The sequence below is a fragment of the Solanum dulcamara genome, chromosome 10, assembly GCF_947179165.1.
Source record: "Solanum dulcamara chromosome 10, daSolDulc1.2, whole genome shotgun sequence".
In the NCBI taxonomy this organism is placed as follows: domain Eukaryota; kingdom Viridiplantae; phylum Streptophyta; class Magnoliopsida; order Solanales; family Solanaceae; genus Solanum; species Solanum dulcamara.
The window spans coordinates 6,319,674-6,347,662 of NC_077246.1; the positions used below are offsets into that span (position 1 = coordinate 6,319,674).

A 27,989-nucleotide genomic window follows, 5' to 3' on the forward strand; every position below is an offset into this window, starting at 1 on the left:
ATTTTTTAAAAAAGCAACTAGCTTCCTATTTACATGTATTGCATGTATATTCTTTGATATAAGTACAAAATCTATCCAAATCAATAATATATTAATAAAAGGAAATAATTTTTTTTAAAATATAAATAGAATTTCAATTTTATCTTAACATGAATACACTTAAAAATGATAAAAAGTCCAATCAACATTTCATGTAAATAATATTTGATGTGTAAAAAGATTTGATTACAAGTTCAAGAAATAGCCTAATCCTTTTTTATATATATATATAAAAAAAAACGTTAATCCAGCAACTCCAAATTATCATGAATTTCCCTCTTAATTTTTTTTCCCTTTCTCTTTTAACAAAATTGAAAATAAAAAATAAAAAAAGTTGAACCGGTATTTCTCAAAAATAGAAAAGAACGTAACGGTACGGACAGTTAATATTGCCATGGTTCTAATAGACACGTCGTTTTTTCATTTCACTTATAAATACAAAAAAATGAAATAATTTTCTTTCATTCGTTTTTCCTCAGCAATTTTTCACTCCTGAAATACAAAGGTTAATAATTACTTCCTCCTGAAATTATTCACAACAAATTCGACAGTATTAGAATTTTATATACGAATACTGGAAATCGTAATCGTAAAAAAAAAACACAGTTCTGTTAATTTGTACTAATGCAGTTAGTATTGTGATCTTCATAATTTCTTAGTAATTGAACTTAATTACTGTTTCTTAGTTATTTCATGGTCATTCATACTTGCATGGTAAAAGTGAAAATTTATGGATTTCCAATTATTACTTTCAGTTTAGTTTATTAATTAACAGATTTGAATCGAATACCATTTTTCAGGTAAAAATATGGCGGTCCAGAACATGGAGATTGATCTGAACAAGGAGTTTGATCCGATTGAGAAAATTGTGTCATTGGAGCGTGAAAACAATTTGCTGTTGAGGAAAGTTGATGAGTTAGAAGCGACTCATAAAGTTGAATTAGAAGCCAAAGAAATGGAAATTAAGAGCCTAAAGCAACAACTTGAGGAACAAGACAAACAGTGGAAAATCAGGAAGAATTTCTTTGAATGGCGAAATATGAGTTGGCGAAAAGGTAGAACTAAAGAATTGCTAACTAAAATTTCGGAATTGGAGAAGAAATTGGAGATTCAGGAGAAGGCGGGTTCCCAAAGGCTTGACGTTGATGAGAAGGAACAAGTTGGTGGATCTTCTGATGTAAACGGAGATTTCTGATGTGTTCGCGTATTCTATTATTATTACTCCTGCAGGAGTTGCATTTTATTTAAATAAATTATTGAATGGATTATGTAATTGCGTTTTTTTTTTATTGAACCTAAATTATTGAATGTTATGTCGATTTATTGATTAGTGTCTGTGCAATGTGCAAAGCCATAAACCTGGTGATGCTTTTGGTGTACTGTTGTTTTTGTTGTATTTATGAAAGTTGCAGTCACATATTGCGTTACTTTTATCGATTAAATATTATATTATCGTTTAATATTTATAATAACTTATAAATTTTTAGATTGTGGTCTAAAATTTTTGTCCTGAGAAATTTAGTTTGCTCAAAGGTACCTTTAGACAATTTTCTAAAAGGTGGGTACGTTATAAGAGAAATAAAAAGAGGACCATTAACTAAACAATTGTCTAGAAAAGTAACAATCGGGGGAAATTTCATAGACCAGCAACATGTATATGTGTCAGTGTGTGTCTATTACTTTCTTCGTCTCAATTTATATGATAATTTTTTATTTTTAAGAGTTAAATTTCTTAATTTTGATCGTGTGAATTCTGACAGATAATCTGTAAGTTTTTTAACCCAAAAATAAATATTAAGAGCAATTGAGTTCAATAGGTAGGAGGAGGACAAATTCAAGCTATTTCTAATATGTTATGTGCATTTTGACCTTTCTTCGTTTATCAAATACCGGACAAAATTAATTTTTTAAATAAATTGATCAAACACAAAATATTTTTCTTCAAAAGTAATTTTTTTGAAAAGTTTTGATAAAAATACTTCTTAAAATAAGTAAGTTTTGACAGCTTGGCCAAACAAATAATATTTGATGGGTAAAACATTTCTCGTGAAAAAGGAGTGTATAAAAGAGATTGTTTGGCAACAAGTTTAGACGATAAACTATGTATTAAGCTTTTTTTTTAAAACAAATATAACACCAAATCGACCAACTTAAAAAAAAAAAATTGTCTCTAAGTCATCCCCAAGTTCCAATCGAAGGCTATCAATACAATAGTCAAATTTATTTCATAATCTTCAATATAAGTTCTTGTTCAAGTCTTTACAACTAATAGCATTTGCCCAGAACTTTAAATGAATGGGAAAATGGTCATACTTCAAATAGTTCATGGACAAAATTAAATTATTTTTTTTAATTTTGAAGCAATCATTGATAAGAAGGATATTTTTAAAGACATATTTGAGTCAAAACTTAACGAATGATCAAACCACTTTAAATAATTTGGGGGCGTATATTTTGTGCCTTTCTTTGTGACAATTGAATGCCGGTAGACGGTAGTTGTCTCCAACAGACACATCGATTCTTTCAATTAAATTTTTTACATTTCATCACTATATAAATATAATAATTAGTACAAAATGTGATCATTTTATTTTAGTTATAAAATTCAATTCTTCATATTCCTGAAATACAAAGGTTTCTCTTCTTACTTCTTTTTCATTTCATTTTAAATTTAGAATTTTAAAATATGGCTGATGAGATTGATAATTTGAACCAGAAGATAGCCTCATTGGAACGCGAAACACATTTGTTGTTGAGGGAAGTTGAGAAGTTGGAAGCAAGGGGAAATCACCAAAGAGTTATACTAGAACTGAAGGAAAGGGAAATTCGAGGTCTAAAACAGAAGCTTGAGGAACTAAACGACGTTGTGGTACAATTTAATGAGTTGAAAAAGGAGAAAGATGAGTTAGCGGAGAGGGTTAGAGAAATGCTCACAAAAGTCTCTGAATTGGAGAAAAAATTGGAGATTCAGGAAAACGTGATTTCCAATGGTAGATATTTTGGTGTAATCGTAGAGCGGTTGATAATTGTTATTGTTGTTATTGCTATTGGCGTTTCGTACTATCATCGAAATGGAAGAAGCAGTTGATAATTATTATGGCTGTTATTGCTACTGGCGTTTTGTACTATCATCGAAATGGAAGAAAACCATATATTAAGTTGAGTTTTTTTGTATGATCAAGTTTTGGATTTTACAATTTTGATGACTCTTTTTGGTTATGTTGGGCAATATTACTACTTAGATTGATGTACATTTTTTTTTCTACCAGTAATAAAACAAGTTCTGCCAGTGTAATTGTTTAATCATTGAATCAATGGATATGTAATATTGTTGTATTCTATCGATTAATCGAATTCACATCACTCTAAGCACGTGATTATTGCGAGTTAATTTTTGAATGGGCGTTCTAAGTTATGAAAATTACTCACTAAAGTATTTATTTTTTTGGTAGCAAAGACATCCAAACATATATGTCCATATCAAACCAAAAGTTTCAGTTTTTTTTCACTTGGCCTGTTTTTATGAATCTTTTTGAGGTCTTTCTGTTGGGTTTTAAGGTGTTGGTGACTTTACATTTTAATATTATAAATGTAATGTTAAGTAACAATATGTTACAATCTCTCATAATGTGCTACATTTGATTGTTACCTTGACTCTTCAACTAATCCGGAGTTGTTTGGGTTGTACACGTTGTTGGGCTGTTGTATCCTGGAGGAGACAAGTCAAGAGTATTACTGCAGGATCAGTGTAAATTATGCCCCAGTGAGCTTGAATCTCCTTAAAGAGAGCGGGTTATCCGTGTCTCAGTCTGAATGAATTATTTATTCATTTTTGTCATTTTATTTTCAACTGCAATTTACTGTATTTGTGGTATATTACAACGACAATTTTAAGGAGATTCATGTTTTTGTTATAGTTTGAAAAAGTATGAATATCAAGATATGAGATATCAACATCATTCCGCTCAACGTCGCTCTCTTCAAGAGATGGAAGAGAAGAGATGTACGGGTAAATTATTTTTTTAACTTGCTCAATTCAAGCGGATAAAAGGTAAAGAAGAAAAATGATTATTTTCATGAACACAAAGTGATATTTAAATTTAAAAAATATTGGAGGTTCATGAAATGAGAAAAAAATTATTGTGAAATTGTGATTTTTGCATATTTGAGTAATGCTCTAAAAAGAGTATTACAAGTGCCTATTAGTATTGAAAAAATCACATGTTATTGTTAGATATGAGTTGATGAATTTTGGCTAACATGTTATCAAAGAAATGATAAAAAGGTGTTGAATAACCCTTTTGATATTAAATATTTGGATGAGATAAATTTCATTCATGGAATAAAAAAATGATAAAAACATGTGATGAAACTTTTCTTGACAAGTCACATTATACTGAAAAATTGTAAAATACAATTTTGTTGATTGTATGAATCTTGCAACTCCTTTTGATTCAGTTGTGTGACAAATAAAAAGGAGTTTGCTAGACTAATAAAAAATACGAGATGTGACTAATTGCATTTGAAATGATATTGTGTATATAGTATAACATGTACAAGCAAATCAGGTATATTTACTTGGTACAAAATTTGGTGGCTTGTTTTATGAGAAAAAATATTATGCTATACTTGAAAGTTTTGTTGGTGCAGATGAGAAAACTTGGTGCTATTTTATGGAAATGAGAAAAACCAAATTATTATTTGCTAAATCTATGGTGGAGATTGAAGTAAAAAAAAATTAAAAATCAACTAGTGAAAAAGTGAATTGGTTTAGAGATTTATTTATATCAATCACTTTATTTTGAGAAAATCAATTTCTCTAATTTTGATTAATTGTGACGGCATCAACATTAATTGTATTGAAAATTTGTGATAATCTTGCAGATTCATAAACTTAGGTCTTAGCAAGATAAAGAGTCTGAAGCACATCAAGGGGGTGAAATTGAAGCTCATAAAATTCTAAGTCATATATGAGGAAACCCAACCTAGGGATTAGAGATCCTATAACCAGGTTCAATGCAAAAAAATGAATCATTTGATGACTTGTTGTGAAACACACTAATATTTATTTTATTCAATCCCTATGATGTGAGTGCTATCCTATAATGATTTGTGGAAGTTGAGTCCTTGAACTCTTAATGAAAGCATGTATCTCGTATGAGTGGGGTGTCGAATTACAGGAGCACACTTGACAGATTTCACCTATGTGAGTGTGAAAGTCGGTCGTTTTCTATGAGAATAGGTCTTGTTCTCAAAAACACTCATGAAATCGGGATAGCACAAGGTCGTAATGTGATGGCTATGAAAGATTATGTCAACTCCTTTATTGTTATGTGTATGCAGTGATACTTTATTTTCCTTAAGCAGTCATAGTTCAAGTATGAGACCAGTACTGACTCTGGAGTAAAGGTTATTGTTTTACTAAGTGAAGGTTCAATGCAGAGCACACCTTCATTATGCATAATAGTCTACCTTCAACTAAATTGTGATGTACTCTCTGATCTTAATATTAAAATGAGTGGGAGATTGTTGGTGACTTTACATTTTAATATTATAAATGTAATGTTAAGTAACAATATGTTACAATCCATCATAATGTGCTACATTTGATTGTTACGTTGATGACATATAATGCCTTCTTTACTCTTATCAATGGTAGTAGAATGTGGTCATTAGTTGTAAATAACTTTTGTAACCACCGACTCTTCATTTCATCATTATTCTACCTCTTTATTTTTGTAACTTATGTAACCTTTGGCCATTCATTTAGCCAATTTACTACCCATAATCTTCCTATTCATTGCAAGAAAGAATGTAACAACCCCTAAAATATTGTATGTCGGTATTTTAATTCTCGACGAAAATAATATAGCCTCTGTATTTTGGGCATAACTTTTCATAGATTAGTCCAAATTAGGTGATTCAAATTTCTGAGTCATCACAACATCCTTACCTACAACTTTCATGAAGAACATAACTTCGAATTCAGAGTATACGTAGGTCAAATAAATTAATCTTTGCAAGATATAGTGCTGTGACGGAATTGAGTGTTGATAGAAGAAAATTCATATCTCACTGTAGGTTGCTCCAAATTGGTTGATTCTTGAACGATATGAAACTAGACTTCCATATCTACAATTCTTATGAAGACACCAAATCCTAATAAGGAATTTATCTTATTCAAACGCAGCTTCGAAAATGAGTTTTCTGTTAAAAAGAACTCATCTTACCTACCATGGAAACATCTAGATGCATTTGACATCATTCATGACATAAATTGTCCTCCATTTAACATCATCCATGACATCAATATATTCCATTAAATTTTCAGATTTTTCTTTAAAATTATTTTATTTATTGTTAGGTCCCTCTTTCCCACCTATAAATACCCACCTTATTTCTTCATTTTATTCATCAAGCTTTCTTAAGCATTTCTTCTCTCTATATACTTCTTCTCAAATATAGTTTTAGTTTTAGTAGTATAAAAATACTACTCCGGTGATTCTTATACTTCGGATAGTACACAAAACGCTCCGGCGAGAAGAAAAGGCTAGGGGTCCAAGAGTGTTCCAATTCGGAGTAAACCTTCGGATTTAAGGTATGTAAGGCTTTCATAGCATTGGATTGAGTTCGTCCATGCGCCCAATATTTAAATTCATTATAATTGAGTTATAGTTGAGTTTTATCCAAATCTTGAATTCTAGATGAATTAATTCTTCTTCTATTGAGTTTGATATATTTATGCATTAATATTATTATTATTATTGTTATCTCTCATATTATTGGAATTATTGTTCATGGCTATTTTCCCATGAATCCTAATTGATTTGATGTTCATAAATATTTTTACATATGTTTTGAGTAAAGATGTTGGCTTTTTATTATTTTTATTGATAAAAAGAAAGTTATATGAATTAATACTATATATGTATTTTATTGAGTTTTAAAAGAGCAAAAGAGTTGAGTTTGAATGAATTTGAGCAAATGATATTTTGAGCAAGATGTTTTTGAGATGTAAATGATGTTTTTTGGAAGTATAATGATTGATGAACATGAAATGAGATGAGTTTGATGATTTAAATTAAAGTCCAATGAGACTAGATGATGAGTTTAATATGAGCACATATTTTGGGAGTAGTATTGAGCACCGAGTTGGGTAAGAGTTTAATTGACTCAAACCCCAGAACTACGTAGCCAGCGTAGGATGGAGGCTATGCCTCTTAAGTCCCAAAAAGAGGACTTTGATGAGTGGATCCAAGATGGTGATGTCCTTTACCCTGGCAAGGTATTGGATGGATGTGGCAACGACATCGCTTCGTTGTATCATCGCTAGCTCATAAGTGATGGTTGTCGGTTAGAGAAACTCCCAACTGAGTAAGCATTGCTTATTACTATTATTTTTATTATTATATTTTAAACTAGCATTACATATTCATGTTGAGTTCTGAGCTGAGTTTTCTTGAGAGGAGTTTCTTGATATCTGTCCTTACCTTCCTACCATTTTACATACTCGTACATTCCACGTACTGACGTCATTCGGCCTGCATCGTTTTATGATGCAGATACAGGTGTTATAGATCCTCAACAAGCGCATCGTTGAAGATCATTTCTTTTCAGCTATTTGGTGAGTCCTTCTTGTATTCGAAGGAACTCCTTATCCTTTTATTATTGTTGAGTGTGATGTTTCTTTTGAGGTAGCCATGGACATGTCATTGGCACCATCTAAGAGTATTAGAGGCTTCATAGACAGAGTCTGATGATGTAATCGGAGTAGTTCTCCTTAGAAACTACTTCTTATAAAAATTATCTATTTTTCCTTTGATTATGACTAGCCCACATTAGTATTCTTAAGTCTTTCGCTGATGAATAAATAAGAAATGAGACCAAGTGGTTCTCTCGGAAGCCAGAAATGGTTTTTGAGTGCCGGCCACGCCTAGGGTACCCTCTCGGAGCGTGACAAATTTGGTATCAGAGCACAGAGTTCAAGAGTCCTAGGGTGTCTATGAAGCCGTGTCTAGTAGAGTCTTGTTTATGGGTGTGTCGTGCACCACACTTATAATCAGGAAGCTATAAGACATTAGGAATTATTTCACTTCTTTCATAATCTAAGTTCGTGCGATAGAGTTTAACTCTATAAAAGCTTTCTTTCTAATTCGTGCGTTTACACGTTTCAAACATGCCTCCTAAACGTTCAGCTAGTCAGAGGAACGCTGCCAGTACTGAGGTTCCACAGTCAGTGATGCCTCCACGGAAAACTAGGGGCCGACCTGCAAGGTCTACTGAGGTACCCCAAGTACCTACTGTTCAGACCACTCCTACTTCTGAGGAAGATTTTCGAGGAGCGATTGCTATGCTCACTCAGTTGGTGGCTGCTCGCAATAGTAGCCAAAGTTCACCAACTCCTAGCTCTAGTTATCAAGAGCCGTCTGCTGCCACAAGGATTAGAGATTTTCTGAGAATGAATCCGCCGGTCTTCACGGGTTCCAACGTTGATGAAGACCCCCAAAATTTCATTGATGAGATGTGGAAGATACTAAAAGCGATGCATGCTACAGAGATTGAGGGGGTTGAGTTGGTTTCTTATCAACTCAAGGATGTGGCAAATGTCTGGTATAACCAGTGGGAAGAAAGTAGAGGTGAGGATGCAGAGCCTGCTCTTTGGGATGAGTTTGAAAGAGTATTTCTTGATAACTTCTTTCCCCAAGAGCTACGTGAAGTAAAAATTGAGGAGTTTGTGAACCTCAAGCAAGAGAGTATAACTGTGAAAGAGTATAGTTTGAAGTTTATTCAATTGTCCAAATATGCCCCAGAAATGATTCCTCATATGAGGTCTAAGATGAGGAAGTTTGTCTCTGGCCTAGGCAAACATGTAAAGAAAGAATGTAAGGCAATGCTAATAATTTCTGACATGGATTTTTCTAGATTGATGGTGTATGCTCAGCAGGTTGAGGATGACAAGAAAAAGGACCGAGAAGAACACCTAAGCAAGAAGGCTAAGTCTGCTGGGCATGAGAATGAGCAGAAGCAAGGGAAGGGTAACAATTCTTTCTTTCAGAAAAGGTCTTCCAATTATGCACCTTTCCCAACAAATGCTTTTACACCTAATACCAGGTATGATCAGAGATCGCTAAGTCACCAAAACTTTCGATCTCAAGGTTCTCAGTCCCAATTAAGTATGGCTCAAGGTTCTAGAGGAAAACCACCATGTGCTAGATGTGGGAGGCTCCATTTGGGAGAGTGTCGTGTGGGCACCAATGCTTGCTATGGATGTGGAAAGATAGGTCACTTCCAGAATGAGTGTCCTTCAAAGAGGCAGGGAGATGGAAGTAGTAGAGCTCAGTTTTCTTCTGCAGCTCCATAGAATAGAGGTAATCATAGAGGTGCAGCTTCAAGTACAGGTGGGGGAACCAACCGTCTGTATGCTATGGGTAGTCGCCAAGACCAAGAAAATGCACTCGATGTTGTTACTGGTATGCTCCGAGTCCTTTCTTTTGATGTGTATGCATTACTTGATCCGGGTGCTACATTATCTTTTGTGACTCCTTACTTGGCTAGTAAATTTGAGATCCTTCCTGAGTGTCTTCTTGAGCCTTTCAGTGTGTCTACTCCTGTTGGTGATTCTATCTTAGCTGAGAGGGTCTATAGAAATTGTACTGTGTCAATCTATCATAGGGATACCATGGCTGACTTAGTTGAGTTGGACATGGTTGATTTTGATGTGATTCTTGGCATGGACTGGCTTTATTCTTGTTATGCTTCAGTTGATTGTAGGACCCGAATTGTCAAGTTTCAATTTCCAAACGAGCCTATCTTAGAGTGGAAGGGGAATTCTGTAGTGCCTAGGGGTAAATTTATTTCCTACCTTAAGGCCAGAAAATTAATCTCTAAGGGATGTATATATCATATAGTCTGAGTCAAAAATATTAATGATCAGACTCCATCTCTTGAGTCAGTTCCCATTGTGAATGAGTTTCCTGAAGTCTTTCCTGAGGATCTACCCGGAATCCCTCGTGATAGAGAAATAGACTTTGGTATTGATGTCCTTCCTGATACACAACCTATCTCCATTCCTCCTTATAGGATGGCTCCTGCTGAGTTGAAAGAGTTGAAAGAACAACTGAAAGACCTCTTAGATAAGGGGTTTATTAGGCCAAGTGTCTCACCTTGGGGCGCTCCTGTCCTATTCGTGCGAAAGAAAAATGGGTCCCTTAGAATGTGCATTGATTACCGACAACTAAACAAGGTCACCATTAAAAACAAGTACCCTCTTCCCAGAATAGATGATTTATTTGACCAACTTCAGGGTGCCACATGCTTCTCTAAGATAGACCTCAGATCAGGCTATCACCAGTTGAAAGTGAGAGAATGTGACATCCCGAAGACGGCTTTTCGAACCCGCTATGGTCATTTTGAGTTTCTTGTTATGTCCTTTGGATTGACAAATGCTCCAGCAGCTTTTATGGACCTCATGAACCGAGTATTCAAGCCATACCTAGATACGTTTGTAATTGTCTTCATCGATGATATTTTGGTCTACTCTAGAAGTAAGAGTGAGCATGCTAATCACCTTAGGATTGTCCTTCAAACTCTTAAGGAGAAGGAGTTGTATGCTAAGCTTTCAAAGTGTGAGTTTTGGCTTGAGTCTGTAGCATTCCTAGGTCATATTATATCTGGGGATGGAATCCAAGTTGATACTCAAAAGATTGAGGCAGTTAAGAACTGGCCCCGACCCACCTCTCCAACCGATATAAGGAGTTTCTTAGGTTTGGCTGGTTACTACAGGAGGTTTGTTGAGGGATTTTCATCCATATCCTCACCATTGACTAAGCTGACTCAGAAGAAGGCTAAGTTTCAATGGTCTGATGCTTGTGAGAAAAGTTTTCAAGAGTTGAAAGCTAGATTGACTACTGCTCCAGTACTATCCCTACCCAAAGGAACAGATGGTTTTGTAATCTATTGTGATGCTTCAAGAGTTGGGTTGGGATGTGTATTGATGCAGAAAGGTAAGGTCATTGCCTATGCCTCCAGGCAGCTTAAGACTCATGAGAGGAACTACCCCACTCATGACCTTGAGTTTGCAGCTATGGTATTTGCTCTTAAGATTTGGCGTCACTATCTTTATGGTGTACATGTGGATGTGTTCACAGACCATAAGAGCTTACAGTATGTATTCAGCCAGAAGGAGCTGAATTTGAGGCAAAGGAGATGGCTAGAGTTGTTCAAGGATTATGACATGAGCATTCTCTACCACCCAGGTAAAGCAAATGTAGTTGCTGATGCTCTTAGCAGGTTATCTATGGGGAGTGCAACTCATGTGGAAGAGGAAAAGAAGGAGTTGGCAAAGGAAGTGCATAGACTTGCGCGTTTGGGAGTTCAACTTATTGACTCTAGTGAGGGTGGTATAACAGTACGAAATGGAGCCGAATCATCTCTAGTTGCAGAGGTGAAAGAAAAGCAAGATCAGGATCCCATTCTTCTTCAACTGAAGGATGAGGTTCACAAGCAGAAGGTAATGGCTTTTACCAAAGGGGGAGATGGATTGTTGAGATATCAAGAAAGATTATGTGTTCCAAGTGTTGATGGTATTAGGGAGAGAATCATGAAAGAAGCCCATAATTCTAAGTATTCCATCCATCCAGGTTCAACAAAGATGTATCATGACTTGAGAGAAGTATACTGGTGGAGTGGAATGAAGAGAGATATAGCAGAGTTTGTTTCCAAGTGCCCTAATTGCCAACAAGTTAAAGTTAAGCACCAAAGGCCTTGTGGAGTGGCTCAAAATATAGAGATCCCGGAATGGAAGTGGGAAATGATCAATATGGACTTCATTACCGGTTTACCACGAACCCGGAAACAACATGACTCTATTTGGGTGATTATGGATAGGATGACTAAATCGGCCCATTTCTTGCCGGTTAAGACTATGAACACTGCAGAGGATTATGCCAAACTGTATCTTAGAGAGATTGTTAGACTGCATGGAGTTCTTTTGTCTATCATCTCTGATAGGGAGCTCAATTTACTGCTCAGTTTTGGAAGTCATTTCAGAAGGGCTTGGGTTCAAGAGTGAACCTTAGTACTGCTTTTCATCCGCAAACAGATGGCCAGGCAGAGCGTACGATACAGACTTTGGAGGATATGTTAAGAGCCTGTGTCATTGACTTCAAAGGTAATTGGGATGATCATTTACCTCTTATTGAGTTTGCATACAATAATAGTTTCCATTCGAGTATTCAAATGGCTCCTTATGAAGCTCTGTATGGGAGGAGATGTAGATCACCAATTGGTTGGTTTGAAGTTGGTGAAGCTAAGTTGATTGGACCAGACTTGGTTCACCAAGCTATGGAGAAGGTGAAAACCATACAAGAGAGGTTGAGGACTGCTCAAAGTCGCCAGAAATCATACACTGATGTTAGAAGAAGAGATTTGGAGTTCGAAGTGTACGATTGGGTATACTTGAAAGTTTCACCCATGAAGGGTGTGATGAGATTTGGAAAGAAAGGGAAGCTTAGTCCCCGCTACATTGGTCCTTATCAGATTATGAGGAGGGTAGGTAACGTAGCCTATGAATTGGAGTTGCCTCCAGAATTAGCTGCTATTCATCCCGTGTTTCACATCTCTATGCTTAAGAAGTGTTTGGGAGATCCTTCACTTGTTGTCCCAGCTGAGAGCATTGGGGTGAAGGAGAGTTTGAGTTATGAAGAGATTCCAGTTCAAATTCTTGATCGTCAGGTTCGCAAATTAAGAACTAAGGAAGTGGCATCTGTCAAAGTCCTATGGCGAAATCAATTTGTTGAATAGGCTACATGGGAAGCTGAAGAAGATATGAAGGCTAACTATCCTCATCTATTTATGCCTTCTGATGACGATATTCAAGGTAATATTCCTTACTTCTACCTTTGAGTCGATGTTTATTCTTGAGTTTGAATCATTGACCATTTGAGTATCGGAGTTGATGTATTGATGATATTCATTCTTTATGTCTCCTATTTTCATCTTCATTCGAGGACGAATGATCCCAAGGGGGAGATATTGTAACAACCCCTAAAATATTGTATGTCGGTATTTTAATTCTCGACGAAAATAATATAGCCTCTGTATTTTGGGCATAACTTTTCATAGATTAGTCCAAATTAGGTGATTCAAATTTCTGAGTCATCACAACATCCTTACCTACAACTTTCATGAAGAACATAACTTCGAATTCAGAGTATACGTAGGTCAAATAAATTAATCTTTGCAAGATATAGTGCTGTGACGGAATTGAGTGTTGATAGAAGAAAATTCATATCTCACTGTAGGTTGCTCCAAATTGGTTGATTCTTGAACGATATGAAACTAGACTTCCATATCTACAATTCTTATGAAGACACCAAATCCTAATAAGGAATTTATCTTATTCAAACGCAGCTTCGAAAATGAGTTTTCTGTTAAAAAGAACTCATCTTACCTACCATGGAAACATCTAGATGCATTTGACATCATTCATGACATAAATTGTCCTCCATTTAACATCATCCATGACATCAATATATTCCATTAAATTTTCAGATTTTTCTTTAAAATTATTTTATTTATTGTTAGGTCCCTCTTTCCCACCTATAAATACCCACCTTATTTCTTCATTTTATTCATCAAGCTTTCTTAAGCATTTCTTCTCTCTATATACTTCTTCTCAAATATAGTTTTAGTTTTAGTAGTATAAAAATACTACTCCGGTGATTCTTATACTTCGGATAGTACACAAAACGCTCCGGCGAGAAGAAAAGGCTAGGGGTCCAAGAGTGTTCCAATTCGGAGTAAACCTTCGGATTTAAGGTATGTAAGGCTTTCATAGCATTGGATTGAGTTCGTCCATGCGCCCAATATTTAAATTCATTATAATTGAGTTATAGTTGAGTTTTATCCAAATCTTGAATTCTAGATGAATTAATTCTTCTTCTATTGAGTTTGATATATTTATGCATTAATATTATTATTATTATTGTTATCTCTCATATTATTGGAATTATTGTTCATGGCTATTTTCCCATGAATCCTAATTGATTTGATGTTCATAAATATTTTTACATATGTTTTGAGTAAAGATGTTGGCTTTTTATTATTTTTATTGATAAAAAGAAAGTTATATGAATTAATACTATATATGTATTTTATTGAGTTTTAAAAGAGCAAAAGAGTTGAGTTTGAATGAATTTGAGCAAATGATATTTTGAGCAAGATGTTTTTGAGATGTAAATGATGTTTTTTGGAAGTATAATGATTGATGAACATGAAATGAGATGAGTTTGATGATTTAAATTAAAGTCCAATGAGACTAGATGATGAGTTTAATATGAGCACATATTTTGGGAGTAGTATTGAGCACCGAGTTGGGTAAGAGTTTAATTGACTCAAACCCCAGAACTACGTAGCCAGCGTAGGATGGAGGCTATGCCTCTTAAGTCCCAAAAAGAGGACTTTGATGAGTGGATCCAAGATGGTGATGTCCTTTACCCTGGCAAGGTATTGGATGGATGTGGCAACGACATCGCTTCGTTGTATCATCGCTAGCTCATAAGTGATGGTTGTCGGTTAGAGAAACTCCCAACTGAGTAAGCATTGCTTATTACTATTATTTTTATTATTATATTTTAAACTAGCATTACATATTCATGTTGAGTTCTGAGCTGAGTTTTCTTGAGAGGAGTTTCTTGATATCTGTCCTTACCTTCCTACCATTTTACATACTCGTACATTCCACGTACTGACGTCATTCGGCCTGCATCGTTTTATGATGCAGATACAGGTGTTATAGATCCTCAACAAGCGCATCGTTGAAGATCATTTCTTTTCAGCTATTTGGTGAGTCCTTCTTGTATTCGAAGGAACTCCTTATCCTTTTATTATTGTTGAGTGTGATGTTTCTTTTGAGGTAGCCATGGACATGTCATTGGCACCATCTAAGAGTATTAGAGGCTTCATAGACAGAGTCTGATGATGTAATCGGAGTAGTTCTCCTTAGAAACTACTTCTTATAAAAATTATCTATTTTTCCTTTGATTATGACTAGCCCACATTAGTATTCTTAAGTCTTTCGCTGATGAATAAATAAGAAATGAGACCAAGTGGTTCTCTCGGAAGCCAGAAATGGTTTTTGAGTGCCGGCCACGCCTAGGGTACCCTCTCGGAGCGTGACAAAGAATTTCTCACCTATAAATAGTGATGGATTTGTGTACAAGATAGGAATATGAAAAAAGAGTGTAAGAAAAGATTTGAGAAGTTTATATTGTATTTATATTAAGGTTAATGTAGTGAAAGAGAGAGTTGAGACAAAGAAATTATTCTAAGTCTTCAATTATATTCACTATACAAAAAAGAGTAACTATATGTTGAAGGAAGGTGTTCTTGCGGTGGAGATTTGGGCTCTTTAACTAATTTGGAGTTGTTTGAGTTGTACACGTTGTTGGGCTATTGTATCCTGGCAGGGACAAGTCAAGTGTATTACTGATGAATCGGTGTAAATTATGCCGTAATGGACACGAATCTCCTTAAAGAGAGCGAGATATCCGCGTCTCAGCCTGAATAAATTATTTATTCATTTGTGTCATTTTATTTTCAACTGTAATTTATAATATTTGTGGTATATTACACCAACAAAAGGTGTGAATGGGAAATAAAGGATTGTGACCTTTACGAGAGGTTGTACCTTTTCTAAAGGGTTATGACCGTTTTGAAAGGTTGTGCCTTTTTCAAAGGATTGTGACCTTTCTAAAAAGTTGTAACTTTTGTGAAGGGTTGTGACTTTTTCAAAAAAGTTGTGAGTTTTTGAAGAATTGCTATTTTTGTGAATTTTTCAAAGGGTTGTGACCTTTTCGATAAAGCACAATAAACACATGTTTACATTATCCTTTGTTGTCTATAAATAGAGAATTTTCCTCACATTTTTCAACATAAATTTATTCCCTTCTCTTGCATACATTCTTACAAATAAAATTGGTGGAGTCTGTGCGTGATCTCATTGCTGAAGTTTGAGTTCGTTGATATTACAGAAGTTTAAGGTACCGCTATTTCTGTAATAGTTTATCCATTTTATCTTGAGAGGAAATAATCATAACCTCGAGTACATTGATGGGATTAAATTTCTTAAGGACACATAGTAGAATTTGTGGACTCGGATAACTCTTTTTTTCATCTTTATTGTTTCTAATTTGCTAATTTTAATACAGAAGAAAACACTTTCATGGTGGTACATTTGGTTGGTTTTCTAGCTATATGAAGATATGGTTGGTTTGAAATGAACTTTGAAATGAAAGTTGATGGTGGATTAATTGCAAGAGAAACATATTACATACGGTGTCATTTTTGTAAAGAAGTGGAAAATTTGTCAAACAATGTGTTGAAACTAATCAATTTGTTTGGTTTTCTCACCACTAGAAAAAAATGATCCCCCCTCGCAAATCAGTGAGAAATTTGTGCCATAGAACATAAATTTTTCACTCATTTTCGATCGATCAGCTCACTAGAATGCATGATGAAAAACAAATTCTCATTGAAATAGCGACAAACTTTCTAATTTTTTCGTATGAAAACATTACTATTTGTTTTCTTTTTCTGTCAATTTAATCAAAATATTTGTGAGAATAGTTACTGAATATTTTTTTAACGGAAAATTCAATAAAAAAATAGTAATTTTTTTTAGTAGTATAGTTTGAGAAAGGCTTTCCATCTGGCATAATGTATGTAGGTTCTCAATTCAATCACCATTTTAGATTTTATTCTTGTTTCTAAAGCTTGTGGAAATATTTTCGTTTGAAACTTAATCTTCTGGATAAGGGTAGGCTTGAGTCTAATATTTGTTTATATATTGCTTCATCTAATAGATAAAGCATTAAACTATCATCTAACGCTTGCAATGACTTATAATATTTTATTGTATGGTCTAATATTTGTTGGATTTTTTAAAAGTGTGAATGGGAAATGAAGGGTTGTGACCTTTATGAAAGTTTGTGACTTTTCTAAAAAGTTGTGACCTTTTCGAAGGGTCGTCAATTTTCCGAAGGGTTGTAACCTTTTCGAAAGATAGTGCCTTTTCTAAATGGATGTGACCTTTTCGTGTCACGCCCCGGGAGGGTACCCTAGGCGGGGCCGGCACTCAGAGACCATTGCTGGCCCCAAACGAACCACTTGGTTCATTCACTCATTCAATCTAATCAGCGGAAGACTTAAAATACATAAAATAGACACTTAGGCGGGCTATCAAATCAACACTCAAATAAAGAGTAGTTTAAATAAACAATCCTAAAATGTCAACTCGCAATCGTAAGTAAAGGTTTTCTCAAAAATAGACTCAAAGAAAGGACAACTCCAATCTACTCCATCTAGGTCTATGAAGCCTCTATCAACTATCAAGAAGATGTCGAGACAAGCTCACGGATACCTCAAAAGGAAAAGAAATGACACTCAAAATGATAAATGAATAAACATGATCCCTCCAAAAGCAAGAAGATCTCACCACTATCTGAAAAGGGAATGGATCTTCAATGGAGTGTCTGTTGATGATCTCTAGCATCTATATCTGCATCATTAAACGATGAAGGCCAAAAAGTATCAGTTCATGAAATGTACGAGTATGTAAAATGGCAGAAAGGAGAAACAATCAAAACACTTACCTCAATATCATTAATCAACTCAAGGGATATGCAAAAATTTAGAATTTAGCAAATGTTTTTCAAATTGACTCAATCATTTACAATCTCAATCAAACCAATCATATCATGCACGATCATATCCTATTTGGGATTTTCTCTAATCGACAACAATCATCTATGAGCCGATGATGTACAATGAAGCGGTGTCATTGGATCCACAATCAATCAAAGTCCATCATTTTGGGACTTAAAAAGTTTATTCTCCATCTTATGTTAGCTACGTAGTTCATGGAATTTGAGTTGTAACTATATTGTTACCCAATTCGGTGATCAATACTCCTCACAAGACTCAATATGCTCATAAGACTCGAATCAATCAGTTTATACAAGTCATCTCATCTAGTCACATTGGACTCTAATCAACTCAATCATCACTTCTTTCAATTAGACAGTCTTTTTCAGACTCATCAAGACTCTAAATCAACAATCATTAATGCTTTCGTTTGAGACATTCTTTCAACTCAATCATACATTCTCATCACTCTTCCTTAAAACAATTATTTATGCCAAAGAAATATTCATGTTTCAAAGTAGTAAAATGCTTAAAGACATCAAACGTGACTCATGTTTAATGCATCCTCTTTCAAGACATTCACAATCATGTTTTCAAACCCAATCAATGAAATAAATATTAAATGTAACTTTAATTAGAATTCATGTGAATGAAGACATGAACATATACCTCAAATACTCAATTCAGTAACACTATCAGGATATGATCAATTAGGTACAATTAAGGACTCATTAGAATTATAATAACTCAAAAAGCTCAAATCATGGAAACATTCAAAACTCCAATCGAGACTCAATTCAGCTCAAAGAAGATGTAGGGCACGTGGACGAATGTAGTCCAATGTTCTGATAGCCTTAAATACTTGAAACTTGTAGAACAATTGACAGTTGAAAGATAGGAGTGAACGCTTGAACTCTAGTTTTTTTCTCTTCTCCAATCTGTGCTTTCAAATAAACTAACTGTTAATGAGGGCTTAGGCGTATATGGAACTATTAAGGGACTCAAAATAGTCCTAAAACATCAAGGTTTTGATTTGGAAAGGATGAAAAAAGACCAAACTATCCTTCATAAAAACCGACTCTCGCCGTCTATGGGTTGTTCTTATGAGTTGTCGAGGATCGTACAAGTCATAGAGACAACTCATAAGTTACCACAACACTAAGAAATTTTTCCCAGAACTCAGGACCTTTCCTAACATTCCATTCTACGACTCGTCGAAACTTTGATGGGTCGTAGGCTTCACTCGTCCTGGCAACTCTGAAGATCCTAAAAACCTGAGTCTATGAAGTTTCTCTACAAGTCTGTTCTACGAATTGTAATACCTTCTACGGGTCATCCTGTTGACTCATAACAAAAGTACTGAGGCTTGTATTTTTTAGAACTTAGGTAATGACTCTACGACTCATTTCTACGAGTTTCTTACGATTCGTGAGGTTAATTTGTAGGGAAGCTTCTCAGACCCAAAACTTCACCAAGTGTTGAAAGGGTCTACGAGTCATCCCAACGACTAGTAGAACTCTCTACGAATCGTATAGGACACTCATGGTCCACTGGGTCAATTTATTTTCTCATGGTCTTGAACTCAGTCTAGGCTAGAATAACACAGGGTGTTATATTTTGATAATGCCTAATTAACACATTTTCATACTACGCTATGTTAGCTAATGCTATAAATAGATGGATTTTCTCCCTCGATTTTCTCAATTAGAATTTCTCTTTCTTCTACATATATTTTCTTACCGATAAAGTTGAGTCTTTGTGTGATTTCATTGCTGACTTTTGAATTCGTTGAAATTATTAAAGTTTGAGGTACCGCTATTTTTTTTAATAGTTAATCCATTTTATTTTGGGAGAAAATAATCAATAGCCTTGGGTATAGTAGGGGAATTAAATTTCGTAAGGACACAAAGTAAATTCTGTAGACTCGGATACTGACTTTATTCAAAGAACTTTTTGGGAACCCTAGTGCAACCCAAATCCGATAACTTTCCAGCTTCAAGAATAAAACTTTGTGAGGATACAATCTTATCCATTGAGGCAATACCTTCCCTAGGCACTTGAAGAATATCAGCCAAAATTTCCTCACATATATGAAATATAATACCACCAACATTTGTGTTGAAGCAGCCATCATTAGTAAAGTCCATGTTGTAGTAGAATTCATGTACTTCTTGGTCATGAAAAGTGGGAATAGGCTATCAAACAAATGCATCCATTCCTGAATTTCAACAGTATCAATCATGTCCCCCATTCCTGGTTTCTCACGGATCTCCGGATCAAAAACTCTGCCACTCAAAACCTTTTGAGTATGCAAGATTTTAATTCTTTCATCTCTGTTCATGACATTCTCAACTTTTTGCTTCGTGTTAGTCGAACCTGGTCCCTTCTCAGAGATAGGTTTTTCTGCAGTTACTCGTCTTTTTCTCTTAACATTTTTCTTTTGTTTGTTCTGCCCACGCTTTGACTTAGCAGTGCATTTTTCAGATGCTACAATCAAAACCTCACTTCGTGTTTTCCTTATGGAAGCAACCACATCATTATAATTAGTCTCACTATTCTCTGCATTTTTGGACACATTAATTAATTTATCCTTAGGAACAAATTCCTCATCAATGACTGCCCTTTTTCTTAACCTTCTCTTATGTGTTGTTTTTGATTTATTAGTAGCCATTGCATCTCCCTATAATTTCTTCTAAGTACCTCTTGTGGTGTAGTTCTTACTGATCTTAGAATCCTCAGTAACTACATGCTTTCCTTTCTCAGAAATAGTAGAAACTTATTTCTGCACTTCTTTTTCAAATACTTTATCTTTCTCTTTGTTTTCCTTCTCCATTTTCTCAATAAATTCACCTTTTTATTGATTTTGACTCCCGTTATCTTCAATCATCTCCATGCTCTTACAGACATTATCAAAAGTCTTCTGAATTTTCTTTTTGAAGCTGGTCACCAGTGGCAACTCATCTTTATCATCTTCTTCATCGTCAATTGGTACCCTAGGCAATTCAATCATAGGGTTCTAGTCGAAGAAAGGCTTCAAATTTATAACAGGTTTCTCTGGTGAATTTTCTTTCAAATCGGAGAAGGGAGGTTTGATTCCATCTCCTCCCATATCTGTCAAATTTTATACTACCTATTCTTCTGTTGCTTCTAGTATATAGGACCACGATGTGTGTTCGACAGGCAAATCTCCATCAAATTATCTCTCTGACATGTTGGAGGATGCTGGACCAGGTTGAGAGGAGGAAGTATGGTCAACTGAAGGTTCATTCTCCAAAGGATAGAGAACAAACCTGGCCTCAGAGTGAGTAGAAGCCTATGGCGACGACCCTTGAGATTTAGATATCATAAATGTCGGAGAACAAATTGGGATTTTGTCTTTTGGAGGAGAGGATGGAGGGGTTGTGTATATGCATGATTTTATCGGAATCTGACTGGAAGTGTAAGCAATTTCAATTTTCGGTGTCGGTAATTTTGTCGAAACTTGAGAGTAATGTATAGGAGAAAATGGGGAAGTGTCGACCTTAGGAGAGACCGGAGTACCAATTTTCATCATTGGAAATTTCTTAAGGAAAAAGATTAATAGACATAATTTTTTCTTTGACAGAAGAAGAAAAAGGGAATTTTTTTGGAGTTATGCTTGGAGACTTGGATTTGAAATGAAGAAAGAGAGAGAGAGAGAGATAAACAAAATTTTGAACAGGGTGAGAGTTATAATGAGGATGAAAAGGGGTGGATGGTTCGTAAGAGTAGCGTCTTGTTATAACCCGTATTTTTTCATATTAGGACATTTAGGGGATAATGGTAACAAGTGAAGGGCAAGGCTATGTTTGATCTTGTTGGATGCAAAATTCTTATGACTAAATTGGGATGTGGAAATATTGGAAAAATTAAAGGGTAAAATTGGAATTTCAAAGTGAAAATACTAGAAAAGGTTAAGGGTAAAATTAGAATTTCTCATGTGAAATACTATAAAAGGTTAAGGGAAAAATTGGAATTCCTCATGTGAAATACTATAAAAGGTTAAGGGCAAAAATTGGGATTTCAACTTGGAAATATTAGAAAAGCTGAGGGGCAAAATTGTAATTTCATATAGGGATCTTTATATCATCTAATTCCTAGAACTAGAACTTTCAAGAGAATTGAAAGAAGATAGAAGGAAAAAAATCTAAGGAAAAATAAAGAGAAAATCGGCCAAGAGAGACCAAATTTTGGTCCTTGAAATTTCATCCCAAAAATTATTTTCTCCTAGTATTCCTACTAATTCAAGGGTCCTCTATAACATGGTGGAGTTATTTTGGAAGATTGGAGGCTTGTTTCATTGATTTAGGAGTGAAGAAGTTAGAAGGAAAGAGGTAAGAATTAATCCCTTTTATTATGTTATGAAGATTTGTATATGTTGTAGTATGTAGAGATGTGTAGAATTTATGGAAATATGGAAGTTTGCATGGTGGGTTTTACATATGTATAAATCCATGTATATGAAGATTTTGGAGGCAAGATGGATTAAATTTTTGTATAGTCTTTTAGTAGTAATGGAGTAGTAGTTATGGTAAAAAAATTTATGTTGGAATTGGAAGTTGAATGAATTTAATTGAAGTTGGAAATATGGATTAGGTGATGAAATGGAAAAAAATTTAGTTTGTATAGTTTGTTAATTGTTGTTGTGATTCTTGGAATATAAATGAAGCTTGAATGATTTAAGTTGATATTGAAATGGATTGTAGGGAATTATGTCCTTATAGTATGATTTTATAATATTATGAAAATAAAGTTGTTAAAGTGTGGATTGTTGTTGTTGATTATGAAGTTGAACGAAGAAAATGAATTATAATAGCTTTGTTGCATTTATGGAATTTTTGGGTGAAATATGGAATTGATGAATATTGGATAGCTTGCTTGGAATATTTTTCACCTATGTTGGAATGAGTTTAAATTAATTTATAAACATGAAATATTCAAAATTATTTGAAAGTGCAAAGTTAGATTGGAAATTATTGCACTATTTGAAAAACAAATTAGTTTATGTTATGGTCCGTTTTAAATTGATTGTTGATCGTATTGGTGTTGTTATTGGCATGGTTGTTGATATTGTGGCCGAGTTGGAATCTCGGGGTTGTTATATATATAGGGGAGATGTTGTCGAAATTTTTGTAGACAAGTATTGGTTAGAATTAAATTCTTAAAGTTTTATGAATAGTAATTGGTAAATGTGACCAATTGTAAATTTTGGAGGAAACGGAAATTGAATTTGGACAACCGTAAAAGGTCGATAAAGTATGTAAAGCTTTACTTTTTCTTCTCTTGGCATGTCTTAGGTGTAATAGGTTTGGATACGAGCCTAGGGGATGACTCTACTCTTTGGAATCGACACCTAAATTTGACCCTTTTTCATTCAGTAGAATTGAATTAACTATTTACGAATATTTTTAAAAAATTATCTAAACCTTTAGAATTTGCACAAATAGGACCCGATTATCTTGAAAATCTTATAAATAATGTTATAAATGTTAACACCTATAATTTTGATACGCCACCTCATTTGTCTGAGGTGGGCCCCACTATTTCGATTTTTTTATTCCGTTTGACTTATATTAGGTAGAATTTAAAAGAAACTCTTTGCTACTCTTCCAAATATCATATGACTAATTATTCCGTTAAGTTCCATAATACATTCTGAAATATGGAAACGAATTCAAAAAATTGTTTTGACATAGAATATCGGGACATTGAAAAGACTTGCACTATTATTATTATTCAAGTACTTTTATATATGATTTGTTATCAAAATTATGCTATTGATCTGTATAAATGTTTTATATTTTAAATTTCCTTTAGTTTCTCACTACTCTACTCGTATATACTGTAACCACTCTTTCACTGAGCCTGGGCCAGGATATGTTATCAAGCGTACTTCTCTGCATTTTTCACCATGTCCCGACGTGAGGGGGCAGGTATGACATGTACATGGGTTGTGGTGTATATTGTGTCACGGAGTTATGTTGTGCCATGTACACATATGCTTATGATATGATTTGATATGGCCATCTGACATGATATGATCTGATATGATATGATCTGTTACGGAGATATTTTCTACTCTGGTGTTATGCTGTGATGTGGCGCCAATGACGGAATGGCGACCACGTTTTGTTCACCGAGTCCCATGGCTTGGGGCCGAATATGGCATATGTCTTTGCATATATGATTTGTGATTATGATAAGTATTTTAAAATTTTGAACATTTATTTCATTTTCTGCACATACTATTTAGATTATGAATTTATTTATTACATTTCATGCTTTACATATTCGGTACATTTTTCGTACTGATCCCTTTTCTTCGGGGGCTGCGCTACATGCCCGCAGATACAGACGTTCATTTTGCTGACCCGCCTGCTTAGGATATCTGCCGTGTCGTTGACAGTGCTCCCTTGTCCGAAGCTTATCTTTTGGTATTGACTTTTTCTCTATATATATGTTTATGTTGGTCAGGGGTACGACGGGGCCCTGTCCTGTCATATGACTATACTATCATCTGTAGAGGGCTGTAGACAGAGTTATGTTGTGGATTTTGTATATATATTTTGGGTTGTGTGTGTTTCGTGACCGCCTATCGGCCCTCGTGCCTACATCTATTTTCGTGATCTATTTAGCAATCTTTCCTAATCACTACCTATGTTTATTCGGTTAAAAGGCTAATTTGGGCTAAGGGTAAGTTTGGGTGCCCAACTCGGGCACCATTCATGGCCTACAGGGTTGGATCGTGACACATCTTTTGGGTCACCATTTTTAATAAGACAACTGATCAGAAAAAGGAATGATTGACACGTGGCAATTTTGGCAGTTCTAGAAAGCGGTTCAAAATTAGTAGTGAGAATGCTAAACTGTGAGTAGGGACTTGCTCCCTCTCAATTTTTGAATGCCATTTGCTGAGATCTTTCCTGCCATTTCCTTTTCTCCATCAGATCTACCATGTGTGTATACCTGTAAAGGTATAAGACTGAATTTAGATCATATATGCATAATAAAAGTAAGGATACATGTGTCTTGAATCTAGCCAATAAGAGGATCAACTGGATCACTTGATTAGTCAGTTTGGCTTGATCATCCCAAGCTTTAGGCGATTCTTTTCAAATTAATCCTTGCTTAAGGCTTTTGTGAAGAGGTCTTATATATGATCCTCCGTTTTGCAAAACTTTACACAGATATTGCCTTTCTCAACATCATCCCTTATAAAGTAATGTCTCATATCTATATGTTTAGTTCTTTTGTGTTGGACCGGATTCTTAGTCATGTTGAGAGCACTTGTATTTTCACACAGCAGCGGGATCGTATCAGTGATACTCCAAAATCCTCCAGCTTCTGCTTGACGCATAGTAATTGAGCACAACAAGATATTATAGCAACATACTTGGCTTCTACGGTAGATAGAACAATTGAGTTTTGTTTCTTAGTTCCCCAAGAGATTAAAAAGTATCCCAAAAAATGGGCCATTCCTGATGTACTCTTCCTATCGACCAGGTACCCTACATAATTAGCATCAACATACCCTACCAAGTTGAAAGAATATGAAAATGATAGTACAGGACCAGGTCCTCAATTTCTTTCAAATACCTTAAGATCCTCTTTTGCAGGCTTCAAACGGGATTCTTTTCGAAAGGCTTAAAATCACACATTCCCATACTGAACACAATATGAGGCTTACTAGCTGTCAAATATAGTAGAGACCCAATGATTCCTTTGTACATGGTCTTATTCACCGTAGGACTAGGTTCGTCATCATCAAGTTTGGAATTGGTTCCCATAGGGGTATCAATTAGTTTTGCTTCTATCATGTGAAACTTTTTCAGGAGATCCTTGATGTATTTCTCTTGGCATATGGAGGTACCATGTGATGACTGCTTTATTTTCAATCCCAAAAAGAAAGTCAATTCCCCCATCATGCTCATCTCAAATTCACTGTTTATAAGAGTAGCAAAGTCCTTGCATAGTGAACTTGAGGTTGCCCTATGGATGATATAATCAACATAGACCTAAACTGAAGAAATGTGGTTGCTTAATTAACAATTGCATCATTTTGATTTGGCTAAAGAGATTGTAGGATCTGATTGTTGGGTGTTTGCGCTGACTTTCCTAGTATAATTAGGTTTTCCTTTTCCTAAAAGGAAAACACAATGTCTCCATATTTGATTAGTCTTTTTTCTTATAGGAAAATTTTTATGACTCTATAAATAGAGACTTATTTCTTCTAATTCTGTCATGATGGAATTATATATCCACGTGGTGTGCTACTTGATATTATTTGTAAACAAAGAAAAGTGTTGACTATATTACACACCATCAGATACCGATGGTGAAATTACAATTACACTTGAAAAAAAATGAATAACATAAATTATCTTCTGGTTGAGGCACGAATATCTCACTTTCTTTAAGGAGATTCAATCTCACTGCAATAAAATATTTCACTGGTCCATTTATAATCTTCTTAATTTGTCTCCCTAAGGACACAACAACTCCACCGCAATGTACAATTCAACGAACTTTGGACAAGAGTTGAGTCCAAAGCTATACAAAAAAAACCATCCTTCAACTAAATAGAACTATCTTTTATACTCACTTTTTCATTTGGGACCATTCAAGGCAAAAAATAGAGTCCATAACTCATCAATCATGTTAATTAATAGGCAAAATAATAAATGAACACATATCATCTCAAGGGCAAATCAAATCAATTAGAGTGTCATACTTTCAAGCAAATTAGGTCAATCAGGTGCCATACTTTCAAGCAAATCAAGTCAGGGAAGCTATACTTTAAGGATCCTTGTTTCGCGAGGGCTGCTAGCCCGCGGAGGTCAATCATCATTTGGATTGACACAATTTTCTCCAAAGCGATTCATTGTGATCTATAATGACTATTAGTCCTCTCAAATAGCATAGTTGCTCATACAAGCCAAACACAAATAATAGGAATCATGGCTCATTGACTAAAATTATTTCAAAATCACCATTTGAAGATAAATGTGAGCTGCACAAATTGAAGAAGGAAGGAAGAAGAAGATGAAGATGAACAGTAGAGAGAAGAGAGAAGAAACAGAGAAACGAAAGAAGAAAGAGTAAAGTGAGAAAGAGAGAGGAGATATTTTTTATTTTTCAGCAGCTTAACTTCTAATTATAATTATTGTGTATATATATACACACTTTGTCATACTAGTTACCCAAATCAGTTACACTAACAACTTTAACAACTTGTTAGTTACACTAACTAGTTTCTGATAAAGTGACAATTTTACCCTCCAACTAGTTAACTTCTCACAATACCATCTCATAAACAGAGGTATATCAATCATTTCTCAAGTTTAAAAACTATCTTTAAAGTCATTAAATCATGTTTCTAGTCAATAGTTCGTTCATAGAGAAAAATCATCACTTTGAAATCAATTTCAAATATTTTCAATTATAGAAAAAATCAAGTATATATGCATAGTTTATAATATAGAATGAAATCAAAATACTAAACTTGATGTAAGCTTGTCCCTCGTTAAATCTCTTTATGATTAAAATGTGTTTGAATCAGACATACAATGATAATTCCATACTTCAGAAGAAGATTTAGTTGAATAAAATAGGCATACTTCAAGAGTGAGTTTTGAAAACTACGCATACCTGAAATCCTCGCTAACAACGCCTTAGACGTGCTTAGAATTGATCAATGATAGCTCTTTAAGAATCCACAAAGTTATACTTTAGTGATCTAGAATTGAGCTCTTAATTAAAATGTACGGATTAGAATGATGATTCACTTGTTTTTTCTCCCAAGAATTATCCAAAAAGTAGTGAAAATAAAATCTCCAGCTAACGGGTATTTATAAAAGCATAGTCAAAAGAAAATAGGGATTTGGGAACCTTACCTAATGAGAGAGGAAGGGGCTCGCACCGCGAAGGCCAGGGGGTAGCTCGCTATGCGAGGTCTAGGGTAAGGTCCTTCCTCGCTCTGAGCTTAATTTGCTCCATGAGGTCTTCTTCTTTTTCAACACTTGGATGAACTTTAACTTTTGTATGGTTATTTTGGTAAAACACACATAAGTTTTTGTCCAGAACTTTGATTGGAGAATGACTCGAATATTGGAACCCAAAATCAATTTTTCGTCATTTGGAATAGGTATCTAACCTCACACACACTATTATTCATAGTTTGAATTGAATCACAAGCATTTAGCTAGTTCAACTTAATCCAAACTTAGATA

The 27,989-nt window shown here is 34.7% G+C and overlaps 1 protein-coding gene and 1 long non-coding RNA gene across 2 annotated transcripts; one reads left to right on the forward strand and one right to left on the reverse strand.

The window, feature by feature from the left end:
- The first annotated feature begins 2,725 nt into the window (after nucleotides 1-2,725).
- LOC129871049 (uncharacterized) lies at nucleotides 2,726-3,127 on the forward strand. The gene has a single exon (XM_055945914.1). It carries the CDS (start codon nucleotides 2,726-2,728, stop codon nucleotides 3,125-3,127), a length of 402 nt encoding a protein of 133 aa, XP_055801889.1.
- Nucleotides 3,128-17,289: 14,162 nt separating this feature from the next.
- Nucleotides 17,290-27,966, reverse strand: LOC129871286 (uncharacterized). The gene is made up of 2 exons (XR_008762226.1): nucleotides 27,654-27,966; nucleotides 17,290-17,596 (listed from the first exon to the last, which is right to left on the reverse strand). It is a non-coding gene; the product is annotated as an uncharacterized LOC129871286 (long non-coding RNA).
- Nucleotides 27,967-27,989: the final 23 nt, after the last annotated feature.